The following is a 24,405-nucleotide window of genomic DNA, read 5'->3' as shown; positions in this document are numbered from 1 at the left end:
CTGTACCCAAAACATTATCACATCAGTATATAATCAATATAAAAATTGTTGAGCTACATAGCATTCTTTCTTTGTCTACCTCTGAAACCCTGGGTATAGTTTGCACTCACACGTTTCAATGTGGACTCATCACATTTTGCATACTCAGTAGTCCTGTGGCCAGTGGCTACCACAGGGACAGAGCAGCCCCAGGAGTCTCACTGTGGGGTTTGAGGTACAGTCCCTTATGGAGCCCGTGTCTCTGTGCATGCGCCTACCTTGTACCTGGCCTGGGACAGCCTTCCTCTCCCTCCTGAGGCTGGCCTGCCCTCCGACACCCTGGCACTAATGGCACTTCTAGGTTTTGTTTTCAGTCCTGAAGTCCTCCCAGGGTGGTCCGAACTGATGGTAAGAGCCCTGCTTCCTGGGGATGGGCCTCCCTCCTGCTATCAGGAAAACCACTGAGTTACTCCATGTATTTCAAGAGATCCTCATTTGTCTAGGGAGGCGATGGGTAGGATGTTAGAAACGAGGGCACTGGCGTCTGACCATCTAGATTGCCACGTGGACAGTGCAGCTCACACACCCTCAGGCCTGGCCTTTCACTTACCCCGCCTCCGTTTACCCATCTGTAAGAAGGGAACTCCCTCAGAACACATGGAAACCTCCTGGAGGTGACTGTTCTCAGAGTTGTGTATGTGGTCTGCTGTATATGAACTTGAAGCATGTGAAACTACAGGATGACGTGCAGCTCTGGTGCCCTGGTGCTCAGGGGTCGTGTGTTCCCACCCTTCTTTAGAGAAGCAAGGTGCGTCTGGTGCAGGCCCTTCACCCGGGTCGTTCTGTGGGTGCCTGAGCCAGGTAAAGGTCCTCTCAGCCTGTTTCCATAGTGGCCTCAGCTGTTGCCTCCAGTGCCCCCATGCCTGCCCTTTCACTGCACTAACCTGAGATGGTATTGACTTCTTAGCCCAGGACCCAGGGATCTCCCCCAGCCAGAGTCTGTGTGCGGAAAGTTCCAGAGGTCTCAGTGCAGGCTCCCTGTCGGAGAGTGCAGTTGGGCCCGTGGAGGCATGCTGCCTGGTCATCCTGGCTGCAGAGAGCAAGGTGAGACTTTCTCGCCCCACTCACTCAGAACCGAGTCCTGTTCCTGGCTCCTCCCAAACCCTGCTCATGGCCACCTCCACCTGTGGCCCCACCCTGGCCATACCCAGCACAGTGCTGGGTACTGCCCTGGACCCAGCTACTTCCTCTGCCATTGCCTGTCCTCACCCCTGCCCCAGGCATTGCCCCCATCCTGGCCCTGCCCACAGCTCCTCTACCCATGGCTGCATCCCAGGTCCTGCCCCAGGCCCAGGCTCCCTAACGGTTCCCGCCCCTGTGCCTTCCGACCCTTCTATCTCCAAGCCCCAGCACCTTCTCTGAGACCACCTGGCTACTGAGCTTTTTGCTTATCATTCTTCAAGGTGCCCCCACGCTGATGGGCGGGCAGCGGCAGTCACCTGCCTGGGAGCTGCATCCTAGACCTGCCTGGTGTTCAGGACTGTGCTTATAGATTACTCACCACCTGGAAGAGCCAAGGGCCGGGCCCTTGTAGGCTAGGGTTTGGGGCCCCCTCAGCCACCCAATAGCTGTGGGGCCTTGGCAGTCACTTAACACCTTTCTGTTTAATTTCCATATCTGTAAAATGGATACTAGTGACCACCCACCTTAAATATCCTGTAATGAGCATTTCTCAGTGTTGATGCTACTGTCATTTTTAGCCCAATAATTTTCCACTGTGGGAGGCTGTCCTGTGCATTGTGGGGTGTTGAGCAGCATCCCAGCTACTCCCCTTGTGACAGCTGAAAGTATCTCCAGATATTGCTACATGTCCCCTGGGAGGGGTACAAAAATTGCCCCAGTTGAGAGCCTCTGCTTTAGACAGCACACTGTCATAAAACTGTTTTATAGCTGTTAGAAACGCCTCCAGGTGGGCTGTGATACTGATGGTATCTCCTCTCACCTGTTTCCTGGGCTGGGATAGGGTTGTGAGGGTGTTGACAGGTCAGGTTAATGGAAAGAGGACGTAGGGCTGGCAGCTAACACTTGTGCCCTGCACAGTCCTCTCACACTTGCAAAACCACCCCTGGGCCATGTGGCAGTCCTAGATGGAGTCCTGGGGCAGTTGGCTAGGTCTCCCTTTTGACACCCCTTTGGGTCAGTGAAAGGTAGAGGGACACATTCTGGCATCCGCTCTTCATTCATGTTGATTGAGCATCTGGGCTGCCCCAGGTATCCTGGAAGCTGCTTGGGAAGGCACAGTCTCCAGCCAGACTGACTGAGCAGCTGCTGTCCCCTCCTGCAGGTTGCTGCCGAGGAGCTTTGCTGTCTGCTAGGCCAGGTCTTCCAGGTTGTTTACACGGAGTCCACCATCGACTTTCTGGACAGAGCGATATTTGATGGGGCCTCCACCCCCACCCACCACCTGTCCCTGCACAGCGGTATGTTGAGTGAGAGTGGGCAGCGGGTGGGAGCAGGGACAGGAGGGGCTACTGCAGTGGCCCCCAGCTCTCCATGAGTTACCCCTGGAATAGCGCAGTTACTGCCGTGACATGGTGGCCTTTTGTTCCCAGACTTTGCTGTTCACATTAGCCCATAGGGTTTCATCAAGGCAGAAATGTCACCTGTCCTTGAGCGAGTTGCACCAGGTCAGCACGATGGCTTCCTGGAATACATTTGGGGTCTTCGAACACTTTTTTGGAACCACTTGTGGCTAAAGTCACTTAATTTAAGTCAGAACAAAGAGCCTGGAGAAGTCTGCTAGCATTAGGGCCTGTGATGGAATTGGGGAGGCTGAGAGTGGATCTGGGGAGCCTCCTTTTCGGTATGCCCAGACCATGGCTGCTCTTAATGTGAAACTCCTTCCAGGACCATGGCCAGACCCATGGGAAGCTGCTCAGGCTGCCCTGGGAGGTCAGCTGGTAGTGGTGGAGCAGTGGCAGATGGGGAAGAATCGAACGCACCCCAGAGCTGCCTCCTCCTGCATGACCCACACAGCATTTTCAGGAGTCTGTTAGTCCATTGAAAACACTTCATCAGCAAGCTCACTTGAGTTAAATCTTTAAAAACATCATCTGTTTTTCAGATGTATTACTTATTGAGGATTAATGGTTTACATAAATCAGGTGCATAAAAAGCTGTTGGAGGCCGGGTGTGGTGGCTCACGCCTGTAATCCCAGCACTTTGGGAGGCTGAGGCGGGCGGATCACCTGAGGTTGGGAGTTCGAGACCAGCCTGACCAACATGGAGAAACCCTGTCTCTACTAAAAATACCAAAAAAAAAAAAAGAAAAAAAAAAACAAAAACAAAAGCTGTTGGAAACAGTGTGGCTTGTTGAGTGCAATTTCTTCTTTTTATGGAGATAAGTACCAGCCCTCTACCCTTTCCCCAGTAACACACATCTCAGTGAAGAGAGTAAATGGTGGAGAACCCTGGGGAAGCCTGTGCCGGTGTGAGGGCTGCTCCTCAGTGCCTCCTCCCTCCCTTTCTTGCTGCTGGTGCCAGAGCCCTTTGGGGCATGTTACGCCCTGTGTTGGCCCAGCAGCTGCAGAGAGGACAGCTGCTGAGCTCTCAGGCATGCTCTCCATCTCATTTAGTCCTCAGTGACCTAGTGAGTTAGGTGCAGTCTTCATCCCCATTTTAGAGATGGGGAAGTAGAGGCTTAGAAGTCAACAGTATATCCAGAGGAATGTACCATATGAGTAGCAGACGATTTATCAAACTGCCATTCAGTTTCAGTGTGATTGGTTTGGCCCTTGTACTTTAAAATTCCCAAAGGGCCTTTTTTTTCTTTAATAATTTTTTTTACTGAGAAGTACACAAGTCATACATGTACAGTTGAATGAATTTTCACAAAATAAACACATCATGTAACACCACTACTGAGGGCTGCTGAAGTGGGCTTCTTCCCCTGCCAGCCTTTCCCAAGACCTCCCCCTGGGATCCACACACAGATGTGCACACGTTATGCACACCCATACGCACATGCATGCATTCTCTGCTTATTTCTGCCTTGGAGTTTTGCTTGCTGTGTTCTCTCTACTCCAGCTATGCCAAAACATAGCAGCATAAACAGCAGAAATATATTCTCTTATAATTCTATACATTAAGAGTCCAATGTGGGTTCCACTGGGCTAAAGTTGAGGTGTCCACAGGGCTGGTTCCTTCTGGAGGCTCCAGAGAAGAAGCCATTTCCTTGTCTTTCCAGCTCCTAGAGGCGGCTGCATGCTTTGGCTCATGGCCCTTCCTCTGTCTTCACAGCCAGCCACGTGACATCTTCCACAGTCACATCTTCCTTTGACTCTCAGCTTCCTCTGCATTTCAGGACTCTTGCAATCACATTGAGCCCACCCAAATTCTCCAGGGTCATCTCCCTATTTCAAGGTCAGCTGATTAGCATCCTTTACTCCCCTTTGAAATTGGTAACATATTCACCAATTCCAGGGATTAGGATGTGGACATCTTTGGGGGGTCATTATTCTGCTCTCCATACTTACCTTGTTCCTAGTGCCAGAAATGTCCCTTTTATCTCCCAGCCTCTCCCTCTGCTCCCATTTAAAATCTTACCCTCTCCGCAACACTCACCTGCCTCACTCACAAAGCTTTCACTCACTGCCTGCGCTGGTGTGGAAATGTGCCTTCCTCAGGTTTAGAATAGCAAATTACAGTCTGTGTCACGCAGACCTAATGTCATTTGTTGAATGTAGCTGCTCAGTGTTAGACCCTTTGCTGGTCTGAGGGTCTCAGGAATCCTGTGGCTTCGCTGGGTTCAGGTGGGGAGTCAGACTGCCCGGCTCTGACTGTGGTTGCTGCTGCATGACCTGGGCCAAGTTGTGTAATCTCTTTGACTTACTTCCTCGTCTGCAAGTGAAGATAGGGGTGATATGTGCCTGGGTTAAAGGAGACAAAGCCCCAGTAACCCTGCGTGGCACATGAGTGATACCTCAAAAACAGCTTTTGTTGACTCTGGCCATGGGTGAATGTGAACTTCAGCCCAGCCTGCAGCAGGATTTGCATTTGCCAGGATCCCCAGGAGGGGTGTATGTGGGCTTAAGTCTGGGGAGCCCTGCCCTGAGGCACACAGCACATTCCAGAGTGTGGGCAGCTTGCTGAAGGACAGCAGGGTCCCTGAAGGCCAGGGCTGCCGCTGTCTCCTGTAAATACAGCAGTGGGCTGGACTCAAAATGCCTCCCCACCATGTCCCCGAAAGTCATCTTAGTTTTCTGCATCTTCCTTACAGATGACTCTTCTACAAAAGTGGACATTAAGGAGACCTACGAGGTGGAAGCCAGCACTTTGTGAGTGCACGTGCCACCAAGCCGTGCGGTGGGACACGCACCAAGTGCATTGCCCAGTGTTGTCCAGGCTGCAGCCAGTCGGTGCCCCCATCTCAGCCCCACCTCGCTAAGCCATCCCCAGACCCACTGTCCCCAGCTTAGTGAATGGTTGAGGCCTGACTCACCGCCCTCTCCTCGTAGACTTCTAGAGCTCTTGCTGTCCCTCTGGTCTCTCCCTGCCCACCTTCCCATGGCTTCCCAAGAGTGAACTTGTAATAGGCATGTTGGATGGAGCTGTTCCCCTACCCAAGTCTGCCGAGGCGCTGGCCTTCCAGCCCATATCTGCCACTGCCTGGGCCTCTGTAGTACTTCAGCCCACTGATGCTCTCCATTCCTGCCACCCCACAACCCCGGCTCCTCCCTCCGAGCCTTTCGCTTCCCCCTCCCAACAATGCTGCCCACCACCTTGACCTATGTACTCCCTCCCTTCACTCAGAGCCCACCTCAGAGCCACACCCCCGGGGAGCCCCAGGACCAGGCCAAGCTGACCACCTTGCACGCTCGGCCAGCTCTCCTGTTATCATCATCATCACTTACATTCCTCTGTTCAGGGACAGTGACCCACACACACAGCATGGACTAAGTTTCCTGAAACGTGTGTGGGATGGAGGGTCAGGGAAGCCACCCACTCACATACCACATTCTTCCGCAGCTGCTTCCCTGAGTCCGTGGATGTGGGTGGTGCGTCACCCCACGGCAAGACCATCAGTGAGAGTGAGCTGAGCGCCAGCGCCACTGAGCTGCTGCAGGACTACATGCTGACGGTAGGCCTCTGCCACAGGGGCGCTGGGTTGCTTGAGGGAAGGGGTGCCCTAGGGAGGATGCGGGGAAGGGGAGGAGGAGGAGCAGTGCCTAGCACTGTTGGTCAATTTTGCTGACATCATTGCCTTTTCCCGGGGATAGTCTAGGAGAGCATGAGTCAGTAGGGCTGAGTTGGGGGTGCTGTGGCCATCAGGACTGGACTTCGGGCCTGTGCTTGGGTCCTGGGGGAGGGGAGGGAACAGTGGCCTCTGCAAGGCTACATGGCCAGACACTTTTATCCTTCCCATCTTATATAGTTCTGTCATAGAAAACTCAAGTCTTCCTAATCTGCCTGTGTGTAGCCTGAGGGCACAGGCATTGGCCTGGTACCAGGTTGCTAACTTCCACCCTGCCCTGCTGGCTCCTGTCCCTCCCATGCACTCTGTGTTCCAGCTCAGGAGAGTGGAGCTGCCCGGGTGCCTTGGTCTCTTCTGGGTGAGCCCCGTGCCAAGCCTGATAGTATGCGGACACATTGTGGGCTTTCTGATGCCCCAGCCTGTGCAGAGGTGAAGCCAGAGACAGCTGGTGCTCTGGCTGGGGTTAGTGGCTGTCGCAGGGTGGGCCCGACTGCCGACTCTTGCCCACTGTGCCCAGCCCTGCACCTGGCTCTGCTCTCTTGCAGCTGCGCACCAAGCTGTCGTCGCAGGAGATCCAGCAATTTGCAGCGCTGCTACACGAGTACCGCAATGGGGCCTCTATCCACGAGTTCTGCATCAACCTGCGGCAGCTCTACGGGGACAGCCGCAAGTTCCTGCTGCTTGGTGAGTGGGCCCCGGAAAGAGAGTGGCTTGTCCAGACCTGGCTTGGGGAGGCTGATCCCTCCTGGGAATGTGCACACGGACCCCTCAGTGGGTACAGCAGGGGCTTCATCAGGGATGGGAGATTTGAACCAGAGATGGTCATGAGAGCACAGTCCAGAGATTGGGGAATCTGCTGTGATTAATCAGAAGGGCTTTTCCCAGGGACTGTTGGGGGCCCACCGACAGGCCTTCATTCTCCTGGGAACTCAGGCTGAGCTGGGTGGGTCCTGCCAGGAAGCAGCAGAGATCTCCCAGGAGCAGGGCTGGGAGTGAACACAACCCTGAGATTTAGGAGAAGAGTGCAGGAGGAGCCAGGGAGGCATGGGTTTTGGTGAATGTGTGGGACTTCAAGGCGGAAGGACCAGCGTTTGCCAAGACCCCCCAAAAAGCTCAGCACATTAGGTCAGTGCAGCTAGAGGGCTGTGTGGTCTGAGCAGCAGAGTTGGATGTTGGCCCCACACCTCTCAGGGACGGTGACTTAGCTGTGGGTTCCCTCTGCCGACAATTAGAACACAGCAAGTTGGCAGTAGTTTGTTGCTGGTAGCCATTTGAAGGCTTCTGGGTCCTGGGCCTGTTCTTCCCGCAAACCAAGGAAGGTGGGTTTGTTACCATTGTACCGATCTGGCAGTGGCAGGCATGGACTGCCTACCCAGGGCTCCCTGCTCTTAGAAGCGTGAAGGGCTGGAGGCTGGGGCAGCCTGTCTGTACAACAGGTTCTGTCTAAGCAGTGCCCACCCCTTCTGTGCTGCGTCCTGTGTCACCTCCTGGCGTGGGACTCTGTCTGTCCCTCCACAGCAGGGAGTGGAGATTCTGAGAGACACACTAGGCTTCCCGCATAAGAAGGCAGCCCTCCGAGTTGGGGCAGCCACCCAGGCCATGGCAGGGAAACAGTGGACTTTGGCATGAGGCCTGCCTCCGAGAACCGCACCCTTGTTGCTGGGTGCCAGCAGGCGGCTTTGAGGACTGCTCTGGGCCTCAGCTTTCCCCACTGTAAAATGAGGACTTTGTGAGGACTGTTAGAGAAGGAGAGGAGACCACAGGTTCTTGGCCTGTGCTGGTGCCTGTAGGCCATGGAGTGTGCCTGTGGCAGAGGCAGTAAGCTGTCAGGGCCAGCAGCAGTGCCTGTCAGAGTTGAGGTTTTAGCCAAACTGTCTGGCCCCAGGAAGCATGATTTCAACCAGGATGCTAGATGCAGTGAGCATGGCATCAGGGTCCCCAAGGCCATGCACCAGGGGCAGCTGTGGCCCTGTCAGGGGGCTTTGAGCCCTGAGAGAAGAGCTGAGTGGGTTGAGCCGAACTGGAGGTGCCATGCTGGGTGTTGTGTGTCTGCAGGTCTGAGGCCCTTCATCCCTGAGAAGGACAGTCAGCACTTCGAGAACTTCCTGGAGACCATTGGCGTGAAGGATGGCCGCGGCATCATCACCGACAGCTTTGGCAGGCACCGGCGGGCCCTGAGCACCACATCCAGTTCCACCACCAACGGGAACAGGGCCACGGGCAGCTCTGATGACCGGTCAGCGCCCTCAGAGGGGGATGAGTGGGACCGCATGATCTCAGACATCAGCAGCGACATTGAGGCGCTGGGCTGCAGCATGGACCAGGACTCAGCATGATGGGCAGTGGATCGGGGGGCACCCACACCTTCTGCACAGTCATCGTAGGCCTTCCCAGAAGGAGCTGCCCAGACCTGCGTGTCAGCCCTTGGTTGGGGCCAGGGAGAGGCTCCAGGCGCAGGTGGCCCTGGGTGGCCCAGGTCCTCTACTGTGAAGGAGCAGGGAGCTGCCGAGGGACACGAGCCCCAGTGCGGGGTGGAAGGCTCTGCCTTGTCCACCAGGGCTCAGCCAAGCCCTGCAGCGTGTCCCCGCTCGGGGAGGGCCTGGTCGAGCTGGCAAGGAGAGCCAGTCCTGTCGGCTGGGCCCTTGGACAGCTGTCAGTTTTGCACATGATGTTCCTATTGTAACTCTCAGAGACCTTAAAAAGTTTACTGCAATGTGAATAATTTAATCTCTGGTTGCCAAGCATGTTTCTGATCCAGTTGGGTGAAAGCCATCGGTGCCAGGAGGGGTGTCTGCTCTGGTCTCTGTCCCTGGGTCCCGTCTGCCCTGCGGCACCTGGGACTCAGGTGGAGGTGGAGGAGGCAGCAGGCTCCTGTGCCACAGGAAGGACTTGATTGCAGCGTGGATGTGGGGCAGGAGCGAGCGTTCTGAGGCCTTTCGTGGGCAGCAGGCGTGTGTTTGGGAGCACCTTGGTCTTGACACCCTGTGCACTGAATCCTTCAAGGTCACTGGCTGTGCCCCGCACTGCCCCCGCTCCCGTCCCCCTCCCCCCCTTCTCCTCACCAGCTGTGCTGCAGGTGTTTTCCTCAAGCAGCCTGCACTACACCATGGAACAGAAATGCTATCTGAGATCTGGTCACCTTGGAGCCCGGGGGCTGGGTCTTCAGAGGCCAGTGTGCAACTCTGCCGACTCTCCCTGTGCCCTCATTGTGGTCCTGTCTCCATCCCTGTCCCATGAGCTCTGTTGGCCTTGGTCTTGCCTATACCCTTTAGGCCCTTGCACACCTTCCTTGGATATGGGAAGGGGAGGAGAGGTGACCTGGGTCAGGTTGTCCTGGGCCTCTCCCTCCACTGGAGAGCAGCCACACCCCTGCTCAGACCCCCAAGGGGATAGACATCTGGGAAGGAGATTGGCTGTCATATCTCCCTCCTGCCCAGGTGGGGAGCCTGGCCTTGCTGGCTAGAGGGGCTGCATGTCAGGCCCCAGGGCTTCTCTGGCCCAGGCTCGGGGGAGCAGGGAGAGCCTCTGGGGCTCCATGGATGCCCTGATTGTGTCCAGGCCAAGCCAGAGGATCCGGAGTATCTCAGGGACCTTCCTGAAAAAGGTGGATGGGTTTTTGCGGTATCACAGCTTCTGGACAGGAAGGGGTGTGGTCAGTGTTTTTGTTTGTTTTGTTTTTCTCAAGACGGAGTCTCACTCTGTTGCCCAGGCTGGAGTGCAGTGGCATGGTTTTGGCTCACTGCAACCTCCACCTCCTGGGTTCAAGAGATTCTCCTGCCTCAGCCTCCTGAGTAACTGGGACTACAGGTGCCCGCCACCACGCCTGGCTAATTTTTATATTTTTAGTAGAGACAGGGTTTCACCATATTGGCCAGGCTGGTCTCGAACTCCTGACTTTGTGATCTACCTGCCTCCCAAAGTGTTGGGATTACAGGCACAAGCCACCGCGGCCAGCCCTGGTCAGTGTTTTATGGGTGAGTTTTCCCACTGTACTGTGCTGTTGTAGAGCTGCTTACTCATGGGACCCCAGGCCAGGGCAGGTGGCGGGCTCTTTACTGTTGACACTGTCTCTAAGTTTCTATGAAAATGGACATTCCCTGGAAGCATCAGGAGAGGCTGAGGATGAACCACACAGTCTCCTGGGCTCTTGCCCCCTACCAGAGCCCACCCTGTGCCAGAAGGGTCATGTCCCCCGTCCACCCCACTGGTTGAACATGGCCTTGCGTGGGCCTTCTGTGTGGAGTGTCAAAGGAACCACATGCCTGCCCCTCCAAGGTCCATCCCAGATGTGACCCCCATGCTGCAGTCACTGGTCTTTGCTAGTAGAAAGAGTAGAGGACATGGAGCAGATGAAGGAACACCAGAGGGTAATGAGGGGACACCAGAGAGTAATGAAGGGACATCAGAGGGCAGTGAGGGGAAACCAGGGAGTAATGGACATCATGGAGTGATGAAGGGACACCAGAGGGTGATGAGGGGACACCAGAGAGTGATGAGGGAACACCACAGGGCTGTGACGGGACACCAGAAGGTGATAAAGGGATATCAGAGTAATGAGGGGCACCAGAGGGCAGTGAGGGGGCATCAGAGGGTGATGAGGGGACACCAGAGAGTATTGAGGGGACATCAAAGGGTGGTGAAGGGACACCAGAGAGTATGCAGGGGACACCAGAGGGCGATGAGGGGACATCAGAGGGCAGTGAGGGGACACCACAGAGTAATGGGACACCTGAGGGCAGTGAGGTGACACCAGAGAGTGATGAGGGGACACCAGAGAGTAATGGGACATCAGAGGGCAGTGAGGGGGCACCACAGAGTAATGAGGGGACACCAGAGAGGGGACATCAGAGGGCGGTGAGGGGACACCAGAGGGCAGTGAGGGGACACCAGAGGACGATGAGGGGACACCAGAGAGTATTGAGGGGACACCAGAGGGCGATGAGGGGACACCAGGGAGTAATGGGACATCAGAGGGCAGTGAGGGGACACCAGAGAGTAATGAGGGGACATCAGAGGGCAGTGAGGGGACACCAGAGGGTGATGAGGGGACACCAGGGAGTGATGAGGGGACACCAGAGGGTGATAAGGGGACATCAGAGGGCAGTGAGGGGACACCAGGGAGTAATGAGGGGATACCAGAAGGTGATGAGGGGACATCAGAGGGCGGTGAATGGACACCAGAGAGTAATGAGGGGACACCAGAGGGCAAGGAAGGGACACCACAGAGTATTGAGGGGACACCAGAGAGTATTGAGGGGACACCAGAGGGTGATGAGGTGACACCAGAGAGTGATGAGGGGACACCAGAGAGTAATGAAGAGACATCAGAGGGCAGTGGGGACACCAGAGGGTGATGAGGGGACATCAGAGAGTGATGAGGGGACACCAGGGAGTGATGAGGGGACACCAGGGAATAATGGGGACACCAGAGGGTGATGAGGGGACATCAGAGAGTGATGAGGGGACACCAGGGAGTAATGAGGGGACATCAGAGGGCAGTGAGGGGACACCAGGGAGTAATGAGGGGATACCAGGGAGTGATGAGGGGACACCACAGAGTAATGAGGGGACACCAGAAGGTGATGAGGGGACACCAGAGGGCGGTGAATGGACACCAGAGAGTAATGAGGGGACACCAGAGGGCAAGGAAGGGACACCACAGAGTATTGAGGGGACACCACAGAGTATTGAGGGGACACCAGAGGGTGATGAGGGGACACCAGAGGGCGATGAGGGGACACCAGAGAGTAACGGGACATCAGAGGGCAGTGAGGGGACACCAGAGAGTATTAAGGGGACACCAGAGGGTGATGAGGGGACACCAAGAGTAATGAGGGGACATCAGAGGGCCGTGAGGGGACACCAGAGGGCGGTGAGTGGACACCAGAGAGAAATGAGGGGACACCAGAGGGTGGTGAGTGGACACCAGAGAGTAGTGAAGGGACACCAGAAGGTGGTGAGGAGACACTAGAAGGAAGTGGGGGACACCAGAGAGTGATGAGGGGACATCAGAGGGTGATGAGGGGGCACCAGAGGGCAGTGAGGGGACATCAGAGGGTGGTGAAGGGACACCAGAGGGAAGTGAAGGGATGCCAGATGGTGATGATGGGACTCCAGAGGGCGAGGAGACACCAGAGGGCAATGGAGGGACACCAATTTATTGAGAAGCAGAGCTGAGGGAAGGCGTAGGATGGCTCCAGCTTCCGGTCAGTGGCTACATGGTCAGTTCCTGCAGAAAGAGACAGTCATGTTGGGGGAAGTGTCCCCCAATAGAGCCAACATCAGGACCCCTCGAGGCCCTTGGGGACAGCTCGGGGGCAGGGAAAGGGGCCAGTGCTCACCATGATGGCGTTGACAATGTCACTGTGGTTGTCTCTCAGAGCCCGCACGGCCTTGGCCCTGGACACATTGGCCTGCGCCATCACCAGCTCAATGTCACGCAGTTCCAGCCCCGCCTCGTCCACCTAGGGTTGGGAGAGCAGGGAAGTGGCTGGAGCTGCTTGAGGTCCCTGGGGCAGAGCCCCTGTGTAGCGCCTCCCACAACCCCCAAGAGGTCCTGGAGCCTCTGCACCTCACCTCTTCCTCCTCCTCCTCTTCCTCTTCCTTGCACTCCAGCCTCACCCGGGGCCTGGGTGCTGACTCAGGGACCAAGGCCGAGGGCTCTGAGGGCACCTTAAACTTCTCCGCTGCAGCTTTGTGCACTTGCTGGGACAGGTCCTCAATCTGCAACACGGAAGACGGCTGGGTCAGTAGAGCCTGTGACCCCCCTTGTCCCCCGTCCCTCGGACCCCCCAGTCCACCACAGCCTCCACCCAGACCTTGGCCTCGCCAAAGACCACATAAGTGTCTGAGGCTGGGCTCTTGAAGACATCAGGCTTGGCGATGACAAAGAGGATGTTCTTGGACTTCTGGATGGTGATCCTGGTGACTCCCTGAATCTGCCGCAAGCCCAGCTTTGACATTGCCTGGGAGTAGAGGGCAGAGGGGGGCTCAGACCTGGTGTTGACCCACGTCGGGGGAGGAGAGCAGCACAGTGCCCAGGAAGGCAAAGTGTCCACCGCCAACTTCCCCAAGACCTTGGGCTGGTGGTTGGTCCCTCCCCATGAGCCTCAGTCTACAAGGGCCCTCTCATGACATTCCAGCCTCAGCTGTTTAGGGGAAGGTGTGTGGGTTACTGGCATGGATCCAAAGGCCCCTGATGGATGGGATTTCATTAGCCATGGAGTGTGAGGGTCTTGGTAAGGATGTTCCCCACACAGATGGTCCCAGGCCTGAGGTCCCAGGGGAAACCACCAGCCCACCTTTCGGGCCTTCTTCTCACTGCGACTCTGCTTGGCTTTGGCGATGGTCTCCTCACTGCTGCCTGCTGGGGCCTGGGAAAAGGTGAGGGCTGAGCATCCGTGGGTGGGATGTGGGGCCCTCCCAGAGGCCCACCCTCTTCCCTGGACTGGGCACCTGGGCTGGACACTGCGCGGTCTGAGGAGCCAAGATGTCCTGCTCGTCCAGCTCGGCTGACGACTCCCCGTGGCTATCCGAATGCTGACCCGAGCCCAGGGCCCGAGGCGAGTCTGGGGAAGGGGAGAGGTGTGAGGATGGCCTTTTGCTTCTAGGTGGTGGGGAAGGGGATTCAGGACCCTGGCCCTGCTGCCACATCAGGGCCAGAGGAAGCAGTGCCAGCTCCCCATGGTGGCTGTGGGGTCTGGGCCCCCCACCCCACCACCTCAGGGGCCCTCCAGCCCAGGACAGCTCTAAGGAAGAGTCCAGTTGACCCAAGCCCCAGGGCACTTCAATCCTACCCTCCCCCTTACCTTCCTCCAGGCTGTCCTCGTCCTCTTGCTGCTCGGGGGCCGAGAGCCCTTGAGGGCCAGCTGGGCTCTGGGGCCCAGAGGGAGGAGGCACTTGGCAAGGCGGCGAGATCTGCAAGGCCAGGTCTTTGGCATCCATGGAGGCCACCTTGGGGCTGAGGAGCGGGGAGTGAGGCAAGAGGCTGACTCGCGGCCCAGTCCCCAGAGGCTGTGTGGTTCCTGAGACAGCAGCAGCGGCAGGCTGGGCTCCTGCCTGGGGCGTTGGGAGGCCCAGAGAGCCTGGGGGCTCCTCTTCTTCCACGGAGTCTTTCTGGAGGTCCTGGCACAGACAGGGGGCTGGGGGCTCCAGTGGGGGTAGGGCTGCCCCAGCAAGGGTACGAGGAGCAGAAAGATCAGGGCCCAGGGGCCTGTCCGGGGGTGCGCTGGGCAGACCCTTGCCAAGGTTTTCTGGGGGCTGCAGCAAGAGGGGGCCAAGGACACTGGGTGCTTTGTGGGGTCGCTCAACACTGCCCAGACCCAGCACAGGCTCCAGCTGCTGGGAGGTTGGTGTAGACATCGGGGCAGGTGCATCAGGGCAGCCTCCCAGCACAGGCTCCGGCTGCTGGGAGGTTGGTGCAGATGTGGGGGCAGGTGCGTCAGGGCAGCCTCTGTCCAGCCTGGACACAGCCCCTACTGAAGATTCTGGGCAGGAGTCCAGACTGGCCTCTGTGGCCACAGCGGAGGGAAGCGTGGGCTCCAGTGTGGACTTGCCACTCAGGCCTCTTCCTTCCCTGGCTGGGCTCAGGAGCCAGGCCTGGCTGACCTCAGGGCAGGCAGCAGGAGGTGTCTCGGGGACCTCCCCTGCACCTCCAAGTGTTGACCCGGGTCCATGCTCCTGTGCCGGTGGCTTGAGGCCTCCTCCCTGCTGGTTCTCAACCTCCAGGGTCTCCTTTTGGGGTGAGTCAGGCTTAGCCCCATCACTTGTGTGCACTAGGGCTTCCAGACATGCTTCCCATCCAGGCCTAGAAAGGGCTTCTGCTACTTCCTCCCCAGCACCAGAGGCAGGCTCAGGGAGACAGAGGGCCTCCATGCCCAAAGTCGAATCCACATCTTCCTGTGCGGCCCAAGGTGTCCCAGCTTCTGCAGCTGGCTGTGGGTCATCCCGTTGGACCTGGTCCAAGGCTGCAGGCTCCGGTACTCTAGAGAGGGCTGCATTCTTCTCCTCAGGTGCTGGCCTGGGGCCTAAGGCCGCACCTACTTCCTGCTGAGCCATGGTGGCCACAGGCTCTGTCCCTGGGGTGCAGCCTGCTTCTGCCTGCAAGGTCTGAGGGGTGGCCACAGCCAGAGGCTCTGGACCTGAGGTGGGGCCTGTGTCTTGCAGAGGCAGAGGTGGTGTCATAGCAGAGTCCTGGGGTAAGGTGGGGTCCTCTTCAGCCTGCTGGGGCACAAGCGAGGCTGCACCTACAGGCTTCGGGGCTGACGAGAGATCTGTGTCTTGTAGGGGCAGAGGTGGTGTCACAGCAGGGCTCTGGGGTAAGGTGAGGCCTTCTTCAGCCTGCCTGGGGACAATCGTGGCTGCAGCCACAGGCTTCGGGGCTGACGAGAGATCTGTGTCTTGTAGGGGCAGAGGTGGTGTCACAGCGGGGTCCTGGGGTAAGGTGGGGTCCTCTTCAGCCTGCCTGGGCACAAGCGAGGCTGCATCTACAGGCTTCGGGGCTGACGAAAGATCTGTGTCTTGTAGGGGCAGAGGTGGTGTCACAGCGGGGTCCTGGGGTAAGGTGGGGTCCTCTTCAGCCTGCCTGGGCACAAGCGAGGCTGCATCTACAGGCTTCGGGGCTGACGAGAGATCTGTGTCTTGTAGGGGCAGAGGTGATATAATAGTGGGGTCCTGGGGTAAGGTGAGGTCCTCTTCAGCCTGCCTGGGGACAGTCGTGGCTGCAGCCACAGGCTTCGGGGCTGACGAGAGATCTGTGTCTTGTAGGGGCAGAGGTGGTATAATAGTGGGGTCCTGCGGTAAGGTGAGGTCCTCTTCAGCCTGCCTGGGGACAATCGTGGCTGCAGCCACAGGCTTCGGGGCTGACGAGAGATCTGTGTCTTGTAGGGGCAGAGGTGGTGTCACAGCGGGGTCCTGGGGTAAGGTGGGGTCCTCTTCAGCCTGCCTGGGCACAAGCGAGGCTGCATCTACAGGCTTCGGGGCTGACGAGAGATCTGTGTCTTGTAGGGGCAGAGGTGATATAATAGTGGGGTCCTGGGGTAAGGTGAGGTCCTCTTCAGCCTGCCTGGGGACAGTCGTGGCTGCAGCCACAGGCTTTGGGGCTGACGAGAGATCTGTGTCTTGTAGGGGCAGAGGTGGTATAATAGTGGGGTCCTGCGGTAAGGTGAGGTCCTCTTCAGCCTGCCTGGGGACAATCGTGGCTGCAGCCACAGGCTTCGGGGCTGACGAGAGATCTGTGTCTTGTAGGGGCAGAGGTGGTGTCACAGCGGGGTCCTGGGGTAAGGTGGGGTCCTCTTCAGCCTGCCTGGGCACAAGCGAGGCTGCATCTACAGGCTTCGGGGCTGACGAGAGATCTGTGTCTTGTAGGGGCAGAGGTGATATAATAGTGGGGTCCTGGGGTAAGGTGAGGTCCTCTTCAGCCTGCCTGGGGACAGTCGTGGCTGCAGCCACAGGCTTCGGGGCTGACGAGAGATCTGTGTCTTGTAGAGGCAGAGGTGGTATAATAGTGGGGTCCTGCGGTAAGGTGAGGTCCTCTTCAGCCTGCCTGGGGACAATCGTGGCTGCAGCCACAGGCTTCAGGGCTGACGAGAGATCTGTGTCTTGTAGGGGCAGAGGTGGTGTCACAGCGGGGTCCTGGGGTAAGGTGGGGTCCTCTTCAGCCTGCTGGGGCACAAGCGAGGCTGCACCTACAGGCTTCGGGGCTGACGAGAGATCTGTGTCTTGTAGGGGCAGAGGTGGTGTCACAGCGGGGCTCTGGGGTAAGGTGAGGTCCTCTTCAGCCTTCCTGGGGACAGTCGTGGCTGCAGCCACAGGCTTCGGGGCTGACGAGAGATCCATGTCTTGCAGAGGCAGAGGTGGTGTCACAGCGGGGTCCTGGGGTAAGGTGAGGTCCTCTTCAGCCTGCTGGGGCATAAGTGAGGCTGCAGCTACAGGCTTTGGGCCAGAGGGGAGGTCTAGCCCTCCTTCTTCCTTCAAGTTCTGAGGAGAGTCTGGACACAATGTGAGGCTTGTTTCTTCCTGTGGAGTTGGAAGTTTTTCTGCAGTGACAGACTCTTGGCCTAAGATCTCGCTGATGCCCTCCTGGGAGGGCTGAGGCATTGCCATGGCAGCAGATGCTTGTCCAGTGGTGGAGTCTGCTTTTTCCTCCCCAGCCTGAGGGGTCACCCTGGTAGCCGCCTCCACCTGGAGGCCTGGGGCTACCTGCAGAGTGTGAGGGGTCACAGTGGCAGTGGACTCCTGGCCTAAAGCAAGGCCCTCTTCTGTTACTTCTGAGATCGATTTCTGTCTCTGGGAGAGATGGGCCCCTCTGTCTGAGGTCTGAGGTGCAGCCTCCAGGGCCCAGGACATAGTCCCTTCCTGAACCTGCAGCCCCTTGGCCCCACCTCCGCTCTCCTCCTCTGTCTTCTGGACACTGTCCTGGAGGAGGGTGGCCTGGGCATGGGGCTCCCCGCTGTACAGCCTCTCGTCATCTGCCTCTGCGTAGGAGGCTGAGTCCGAATCAGAGGAGGCTGCAGAGGTGTCGTCTCGGAAGGCAAAGGCCTCATCCATGCCCTCCGTGATGGACAGGTCAGACAGCGACTGCAGGAAGGAGGCGGACGTGCTGTCCTCCTCACCCTCCCCAGCCAGGTCCCCACCTGGGTCGGGATCCGCCACAGCCTCCTCTTCTTCCTCTGGGGATAGCGGTGTCACCTCCACTGCCTCCACCTGGAAGATGAGGCTGCCCTGGAAGGGTAGGAGGGCTGCAGGGATCATCGGGTCATTGGCCAGGAAGTCCAGGTCAAAGAAGTGGCTCTCCTGGCCCCAGGAGGAGCTGCTGTCTGCAGAGAGGCTGGACTCAGAGGAGGGGGGCTCTGGGGTTCCGGCAGGGTGCAGCTCTCGTTCATCCGCCATGGACCCCTGGGGGGACAGGCCCCAGCCTGAGGGGAAGTCCAGCCCTTCAGCTGGAGCCAGCAGGCTGAGGGAACAGGAGGGTGAAGAGGCCCAGCTGTCCCCATCGGCCGTAATGTAGGAGCCCGAGGGTGAAGGCGGGGGCGAGTCCAGCAGCTCATCCCACAGCTCAGCCTCTGAGTCCCCCGCATCTCCAAGGGGCCCACAGCCGGGAAGCAGGGCATAGGTGGTCTTGGTGGGGGTGGAGGGAGGTGTAAAGAAGGAATCAGGGTCTGGGGGAGGGGAAGGCACAGAAAGATCACCCTGAGAACACAACTCGGGGGGTGGGTCTGGGCTTGCATGCCCACCCTCCCGGTCCCTGAGCGCTGTCCGGGCAGCCCTGGGTGACAGGAGGGCTTGGCACGTCTCCTCTCCCATCACAATCCGGGGCTCCAGGGTGGCCGGGAGAGGAGCCTCGGTGGACAGAGCCTGGGAAGACAGGCCCTCAGGGAGGAGCATGGGGCTCGGGCCGCCCTCCCCTGGATTTGCCCAGGCTGAGGGTGCCCCACCAGGCCCTGCATCCCAGCTGGCTCCCTCAGGCTGGGGCCGGGCGCCCGGCTTGCTGGGCAGGAACGTGAGGGTCAGGTGGCTGGGCCCTGGGGTCAGAGCACAGGGCTCCCGCCGGTCCCCTCCCAAGATGGTGGTGGCAGCAGCTGCATCGCAGGACAGATCTGTGGAGATAGAGAAGATTGTGAGGTGCCCCTGGATGCATCTCCCAGGCAAGGGCCAGGCCTGGGGAGATGAATTTCCGCTGCATAGGGCCCAGAGGAAGGCAGACCCAGGAAGGCAGGAGAGAAAAGAGAAGATGCTGCGCGCGCTGCGTTTGAGGGAGAACTTCCAAGAGTTTTGACAGCAGAGAGCAGCTACTAGCAGTTTCCTAGAGAGGGGTTTTGAGGGAAGTGCTGCTGGGAGTCATGAACAGACCTGCTCAGCGGCTTTCCTCAAGGACAGCTCAGCAAAGAACTAGCATTTCAGCCTCTCTGAGGAGACTGGATTGCAGTTTTCATTCCACAGAATCAGTGTGGTTCAGCTGGGCTCAGCGGGAGGGGCTGGCAGTGGGAATCTGCCAGGCAGCGCCAGCCCCATCCCATGACCTCCCAATAGATGCGCCACATGAGGCAGGGGGCACCAGCACGACGTGCGCAGCTCGAACGTTCCAGGCTTCATGCCTCGCTGTGCCTCCTCTCTCTGCTGTCCTTGCTACCTACACTTCAGGCCAACATATCAGGGTTTCACCAGACCCCTCTGACCCTGCTCCCCTCCTGCGGCCAGGGAGATGGGGAATCCAGGGGCCACCACACGCAGCAAGTTTCTGGAGAACAGAGATGAAGTGTCCCTCGGAGGCTTTGTTGGAGCATCTGGCTACAAGGGCAGTGGTAGGCAGGAACGGGGGACTGTGGAGCCCAGCAAGAGCACGGGACAGCTTCAGAGGGCCAACAGCAGCCTCTGGCCAAGTCCTCTCCTTGGTGGCAGCCACCCCATGGGTGACCACCAGTTCCTTCCCGGGTGCTGGGAGTTCCCACCCTGCCCTGTGGGCCTTCTCTGGGTCCCATGGTGCACTCCGCCAACCCCCTGGGCAGGCTTCAGTATGAGGAGGCCGTGGTACTCAGTAAACGTCTGTGCGCTAACACACCTCCAGCTGAGAAAGGAGTCCATGCACATAGGAAGTAGCAGCCATGGGTCGGAAAGGGGACTCAGGAAGATGGAATAAAACCCCTCCGAGGTTGCGGCACACCACACCGCTATGGTTTTCTGCCTCCTGGACTCTTACTGGCCTGTATTTTATCACAGGCGAGATCACATTGCACATTCAGTTTTGAGTCTAGCTGTTTTCACCCAACCTAATCTCATAAGCATTTTTCTGTGTGCTCTAAATGCTCATAAGCCTCATTTTAAATGTCTCCATTATGTCCACTCCCTCACTTGGACCTAGGCCAAAGGCACCTCTGTTTGAAGCATCCAGTGAAGGCCCTTCAGAGTCCAGGCCAGGTCTTGCCCAGGGTGGGGGAGGGGCGGCACACAGGGACCAGCTCTCCAGGCTGCAGATGCCTGCCCAGTGGCTCCTGCTCTACTGAACTCACTAGTGACCAGGACATCTCCTGCACCTCAGTTTTCTCATCTGCAAAGCAGAGCCAGGATTAGAGGTGAAGCTTAAAGAAGGGGGGCCCTCTTGCCAGGCTGCTCCAGCTCCCCTCAGCAGCATCAGAGCCCTGAACCCTGAGCCACCAGCCAAAACTCGTCCCCCGAGGGCTTTGCTGCTGGGGTAATGGGACAGCCAGGGCGTCCTGAGACAAGGGGTCCTTTGGGTTTCTGCATGCCTGACACTCAACACCAGGAGTGGGCGTGGCTGGTGGGGCATCACTGGGTGCCCTGAAGCTAGGCTCTTGGTTCTGGTCCCTGGTGTGGCCCCCAGGGCAGGGGAACGGCTGAACTGTTGGGATGGAACAGAAATCAAAGGCCAAAGGTTTTTGTAACTCATTCAAGGTCACCAAGCAAGCCAGAACAGAGCCAGCACAAGACCCTGGGGCTGGGAAGTCCGGGCCTGCACTCCCTGCCTCCCACCTAGAGCAGAGGCAGCAGCCTATGTCACCCCAAACCAGGCCCCAGGCCCCAGCACTGGTCCCATCTCTAGGTGACTTCTTGCCCACAGCAAGGTGCCCTTGGCCCTACCCACACATGGCTGACCTCCACGCCAGGACTGTGCAGGCTGGGCTCTTTCTAGGCCCTGGTAGACCCCATCAGCCTCCACCAGCATTTGTTGACCCAGCCTAAGGACAGGTGGTCTGCACACCGGGGCCATTGCTAATCAGGCCACCTCCCCCAAGGCCTTTCACTTTCCAGACCCAACTTAGCCTTTCTTCCACAACCTGGCCCTCCATCCAGGCTTCCCAGGCTCCAGCCAGTCCTGCTCCTCCCTCCAGAGCCATGACCAGTCGCCAGCCCAGGACAGGCCTGGTGCAGCTGAGGACCCTCCCGGTGGTCACCTGATCGTATTGGGGGTATCGGCCGGACACCCCGCCTCCAGAACCCACTGCCTCTGTCCAGAGTGGCCCAGCCCCGGCAGGCTGGCAGCTCGGTGCGGACAACGGGATGCAGCGGGCGGGATGCGAGCCCCACGATCCCTGGGTCAGAGGCCAAGGGCTTAAGCCCCCATGTCCTTTCTGGCTCGCGGAGGGCACGTCGTGCGCCCCACCTTCCCCGCAGTTCTGGGAGAGGCGGGGGCAGGGTTCAGATGGAGGGAAGGACAGGGCGCGGAAAGGGGAGGGGACTCGAGGAGATGGGGGAGGGGGTGAAAGGTGAGCGATGGAAAGAGAACCCGGGCTGGAGAGGGGAGACGCTGGAGGCAGGGACGGAGTGGCCACGGCCTCACCTGTGCGGGGCCCGGGTCCGTCCGCCTCGGGCAGCAGCAGCTCGGCGCGGGCAGCCTCCCCAGGCATGGCCTGGCCGTGCGCCCGCCCGTCCCTCAGTCCTTCCGACCCTCTGTCAGTCGGTGCCGCCGCCCCGCCGAGCCTGCGCGGCCACCGCCCCTCGGCCAGGCGGTGGAGGCAGTGGGTGACGTCAGGCCGCCCCGCCCGCCTGTCCCCGCGAGTGAGCGTGCGCGGGCTCGCCCGGCACTGCGGAGGGCGTGCGGGGGGTGGGAGGGCTCCCTCCCCGCCCCCGCCCCCGCCCCCGCCCCCGCCCCACCCGGCTGTGGCCTCCCTCTAGCTGTGCGCGGTTTCGAGGGGGAGCGGGGGTGGGCGCCTGCGCCCGGTCCCGCCCTTTCCACAGCATTAACGAGGGAGGGTTTCAGGGCCAATTGGAAGCTGGCTTGCCTCAGGGTGGCATTAGCCCGTGGCCGGGAAGAGGCGGGGACGCCCCCAGAACCCTGGTTGTGGGAGATTGGGGAGGTGGTTGGGATCCTGGAATGCTCGGAGCGCTTTGGGCGGCGGTGGCTGCGCTGACCAAGCAGAAGGTGCAGGGCCTGGGGAGGAAGGGGGCCCCGCCCAGCCCGATGCCTCCAGCCAAAAGGTGAGCCCTGGAGCTGCAGCTCCGGAGTGATTGGCTGGTCCTGGCAGTCGTCGGTCTCCGTGGCAACAGCCTCCTGTCTCCATGGCAACCAGGGATGGAGCCGGCGAGAGCGCACCAGGGAAGGCAGCCCGGATGGGTCGGTCTCCAGGTCTCTTGGCAACTCGTTGATCTGTCCCTTCACCTCCCCTCCACCCCCACACTTCCCTAGGCAGTAGAAGGAAAAGGGAAGAAAGTGTTTCCCTCTATTCCTGGCAGCACCCTCTGCCACACCTCCCAGGAAGAAGCCCGCCTCATGAATTTCCTGAAATGCCTCTTGCTTTCACACAGGCTACTGCGCCACCCAGATTCACTGAGCACCCCCCGCCCCCCGTGCCAGGCACCAGGGAGACAGATGAATGAGGCATTGTCATCACCCCTGATTGGGGTGGGGGGAATCAGAGTAGCCATTGTCACAGACAGGGAGGGAGGTTTCAAAATCCTCAGTCTTCTGTGGGTTCTAACTTTGAGCTAATTAAGCCAGGGGCTGCCCTCTGACTCCCCCAGACCTGCCTCAAGGCTCAGTGCTACATACCTGGCTGCCTGCTGGGCATCTCTCCCTGCTGTACCCCAGGAACCAGACACACCACACCATTAGAATTAACATCAACTTTAAACAATCTCTTTCAGAAAACAAAAGAGAAGGGGACACTTCCTAACTCATTTTATAAGGCAAGAAATATCCTGATGTCAAAACTAACAAAGTGTCAATACCCCCCAAGACCTCCAAAACAAAAACTGCAGACCAGTATCTCTCATGAATTCAGGCACAAAAATTCTCAATATTGGCAAATCAAATATAACGATGTATAAAAAAATATACACCATGACCAAGTGGAATTTATTCCAGGTATGCAAGGCTGGTTTGACAGTTGAAAATCAATCAACAATAATCCACAACACCAACAGGCTAAAGAAGAAAAATTATGGTATCAGTTGACACAGAAAATGTGTTTGACACAACCATCCTTCATGATTAAAAAAAACACACACACTTTCAGCAAGTTAAAAATAAACTTGATAAAGATCTTATACAAAAAACTTATATAGCTAACATCATACTTAATGGTGAAAGATTGAATGATTTTAAGATTGGGAACAAGGCAAGGGTGTCTGTACTCACCACTCATTTCAATATATTATTGGAATTTCTAACCCTTGCAATTAAGCAAGAAGAAATAAAAGGCAGATTCACTTCCAGAATGAAAGCATGGGGAGTTCTGCTGAGCAGCTCCCCAGTGAAACTGGTAAAAATTATTGTTATTAATTTTAATTTTTATTTTTTTGAGATAGAGTCTTGCTTTTTCACCCAGTCTGTAGTATAGTGGCACGATCTCGGCTCACTGCAACCTCCATCTTCCAGGTTCAAGCAATCCTACTGCCTCAGCCTCCCGAGTAGCTGCGACTACAGGTCCCACCACACCCAGCTAATTTTTGTGTTTTAAGTAGAGACGGGGGTTTCACCATGTTGGCCAGGCTGGTCTTGAACTCCTGACCTCGTGATCCACCCACCTTGGCCTCCCAAAGTGTTGGGATTACAGGTGTGAGCCGCCACGCTCAGCCTGGTAAAAATTATTTAAAAAAAATAAAGCTGGCCGGGCGCAGTGGCTCAAGCCTGTAATCCCAGCACTTTGGGAGGCCGAGACGGGCGGATCACGAGGTCAGGAGATCGAGACCATCCTGGCTAACACAGTGAAACCCCGTCTCTACTAAATAAAAAAAAAAAAATGCAAAAAACTAGCCGGGCGAGGTGACGGGCGCCTGCAGTCCCAGCTACTCGGGAGGCTGAGGCCGGAGAATGGCGTGAACCCGGGAGGCGGGGCTTGCAGTGAGCTGAGATCCGGCCACTGCTCTCCAGCCTGGACGACAGAGCGAGACTCCATCTCAAAAAAAAAAAAAAAAATAAAGCTGAGTTGAAAGGTCAACAAGCCGGGCGGGGTGACTCACGCCCGTAATCCCAGCACTTTGGGAGGCCGAGGGGGGCGGATCATGAGATCAAGAAATCAAGACCATCCTGGCCAACATGGTGAAACCGTTTCTACTGAAAATACAAAAATTAGGTGGGCATGGTGGCACATGCCTATAGTCCTAGCTACTCAGGAGGCTGAGGCAGGAGAATCACTTGAACCTGGGAGGTGGCGGTTGCAGTGAGCCGAGATTGCGCCACTGAACTCCAGCCTGGTGACAGAGTGAGACTGTCTCAG

The 24,405-nt window shown here is 57.8% G+C and overlaps 3 protein-coding genes across 26 annotated transcripts in view; 1 reads left to right on the top strand and 2 right to left on the bottom strand.

The window, feature by feature from the left end:
- CCM2 (CCM2 scaffold protein) overlaps positions 1-8,959 on the top strand; it is a 74,936-nt gene extending 65,977 nt beyond the window's left edge. For 9 of the 23 annotated variants that reach the window (XM_015447460.4, XM_074035078.1, XM_015447457.4 and 6 more), the window contains 7 exons: positions 947-1,083; positions 2,324-2,459; positions 4,279-4,401; positions 5,258-5,315; positions 6,007-6,118; positions 6,778-6,916; positions 8,288-8,959. In XM_015447460.4, the coding sequence (XP_015302946.1) occupies positions 947-1,083; positions 2,324-2,459; positions 4,279-4,401; positions 5,258-5,315; positions 6,007-6,118; positions 6,778-6,916; positions 8,288-8,568 (986 nt within the window). In that variant the 3' untranslated portion in view covers positions 8,569-8,959. The remainder of the gene's footprint in view (positions 1-946; positions 1,084-2,323; positions 2,460-4,278; positions 4,402-5,257; positions 5,316-6,006; positions 6,119-6,777; positions 6,917-8,287) is intronic. The other 14 variants (XM_005549657.5, XM_074035080.1, XM_005549654.5 and 11 more) reach the window with 2 other exon arrangements.
- Positions 8,943-11,887, bottom strand: LOC141409860 (uncharacterized). The gene has a single exon (XM_074035087.1). The coding sequence runs from the start codon at positions 11,595-11,597 to the stop codon at positions 10,635-10,637; it is 963 nt and encodes a 320-aa protein (XP_073891188.1). The 5' UTR covers positions 11,598-11,887; the 3' UTR covers positions 8,943-10,634.
- A 487-nt stretch (positions 11,888-12,374) lies between these two features.
- Positions 12,375-21,669, bottom strand: NACAD (NAC alpha domain containing). 2 transcript variants are annotated; one of them, XM_005549652.5, is made up of 8 exons: positions 21,528-21,669; positions 14,041-18,828; positions 13,688-13,800; positions 13,534-13,605; positions 13,051-13,197; positions 12,809-12,955; positions 12,574-12,696; positions 12,375-12,461 (listed from the first exon to the last, which is right to left on the bottom strand). In XM_005549652.5, exons 1-8 carry the CDS (start codon positions 21,592-21,594, stop codon positions 12,447-12,449), a joined length of 5,472 nt encoding a protein of 1,823 aa, XP_005549709.3. In that variant the 5' UTR covers positions 21,595-21,669; the 3' UTR covers positions 12,375-12,446. The 2 variants fall into 2 exon arrangements, with proteins under 2 accessions (XP_005549709.3, XP_065398069.1); XM_065541997.2 differs by lacking the exon at positions 13,534-13,605.
- Between the last annotated feature and the right edge of the window lie 2,736 nt (positions 21,670-24,405).

This window comes from Macaca fascicularis, chromosome 3 (assembly GCF_037993035.2).
Source record: "Macaca fascicularis isolate 582-1 chromosome 3, T2T-MFA8v1.1".
Lineage (NCBI taxonomy): Eukaryota > Metazoa > Chordata > Mammalia > Primates > Cercopithecidae > Macaca > Macaca fascicularis.
This window is presented reverse-complemented; position numbering and strand designations above follow the sequence as displayed.

What these genes read in the sequence shown, in the direction of transcription:
- LOC141409860 (XM_074035087.1), bottom strand. Translation starts at nt 11,597, where the DNA reads ATGTCCCCTCATCACCCTCTGGTGTCCCCACTGCCCTCTGATGTCTCT.
- NACAD (XM_005549652.5), bottom strand. Translation starts at nt 21,594, where the DNA reads ATGCCTGGGGAGGCTGCCCGCGCCGAGCTGCTGCTGCCCGAGGCGGAC. An exon ending in CGGACCCGGGCCCCGCACAG is followed by an intron (nt 18,829 to 21,527) that starts GTGAGGCCGTGG and finishes CTATCTCCACAG; the next exon opens with ATCTGTCCTGCGATGCAGCT. An exon ending in TGGTCTTTGGCGAGGCCAAG is followed by an intron (nt 12,956 to 13,050) that starts GTCTGGGTGGAG and finishes TCCGTGTTGCAG; the next exon opens with ATTGAGGACCTGTCCCAGCA.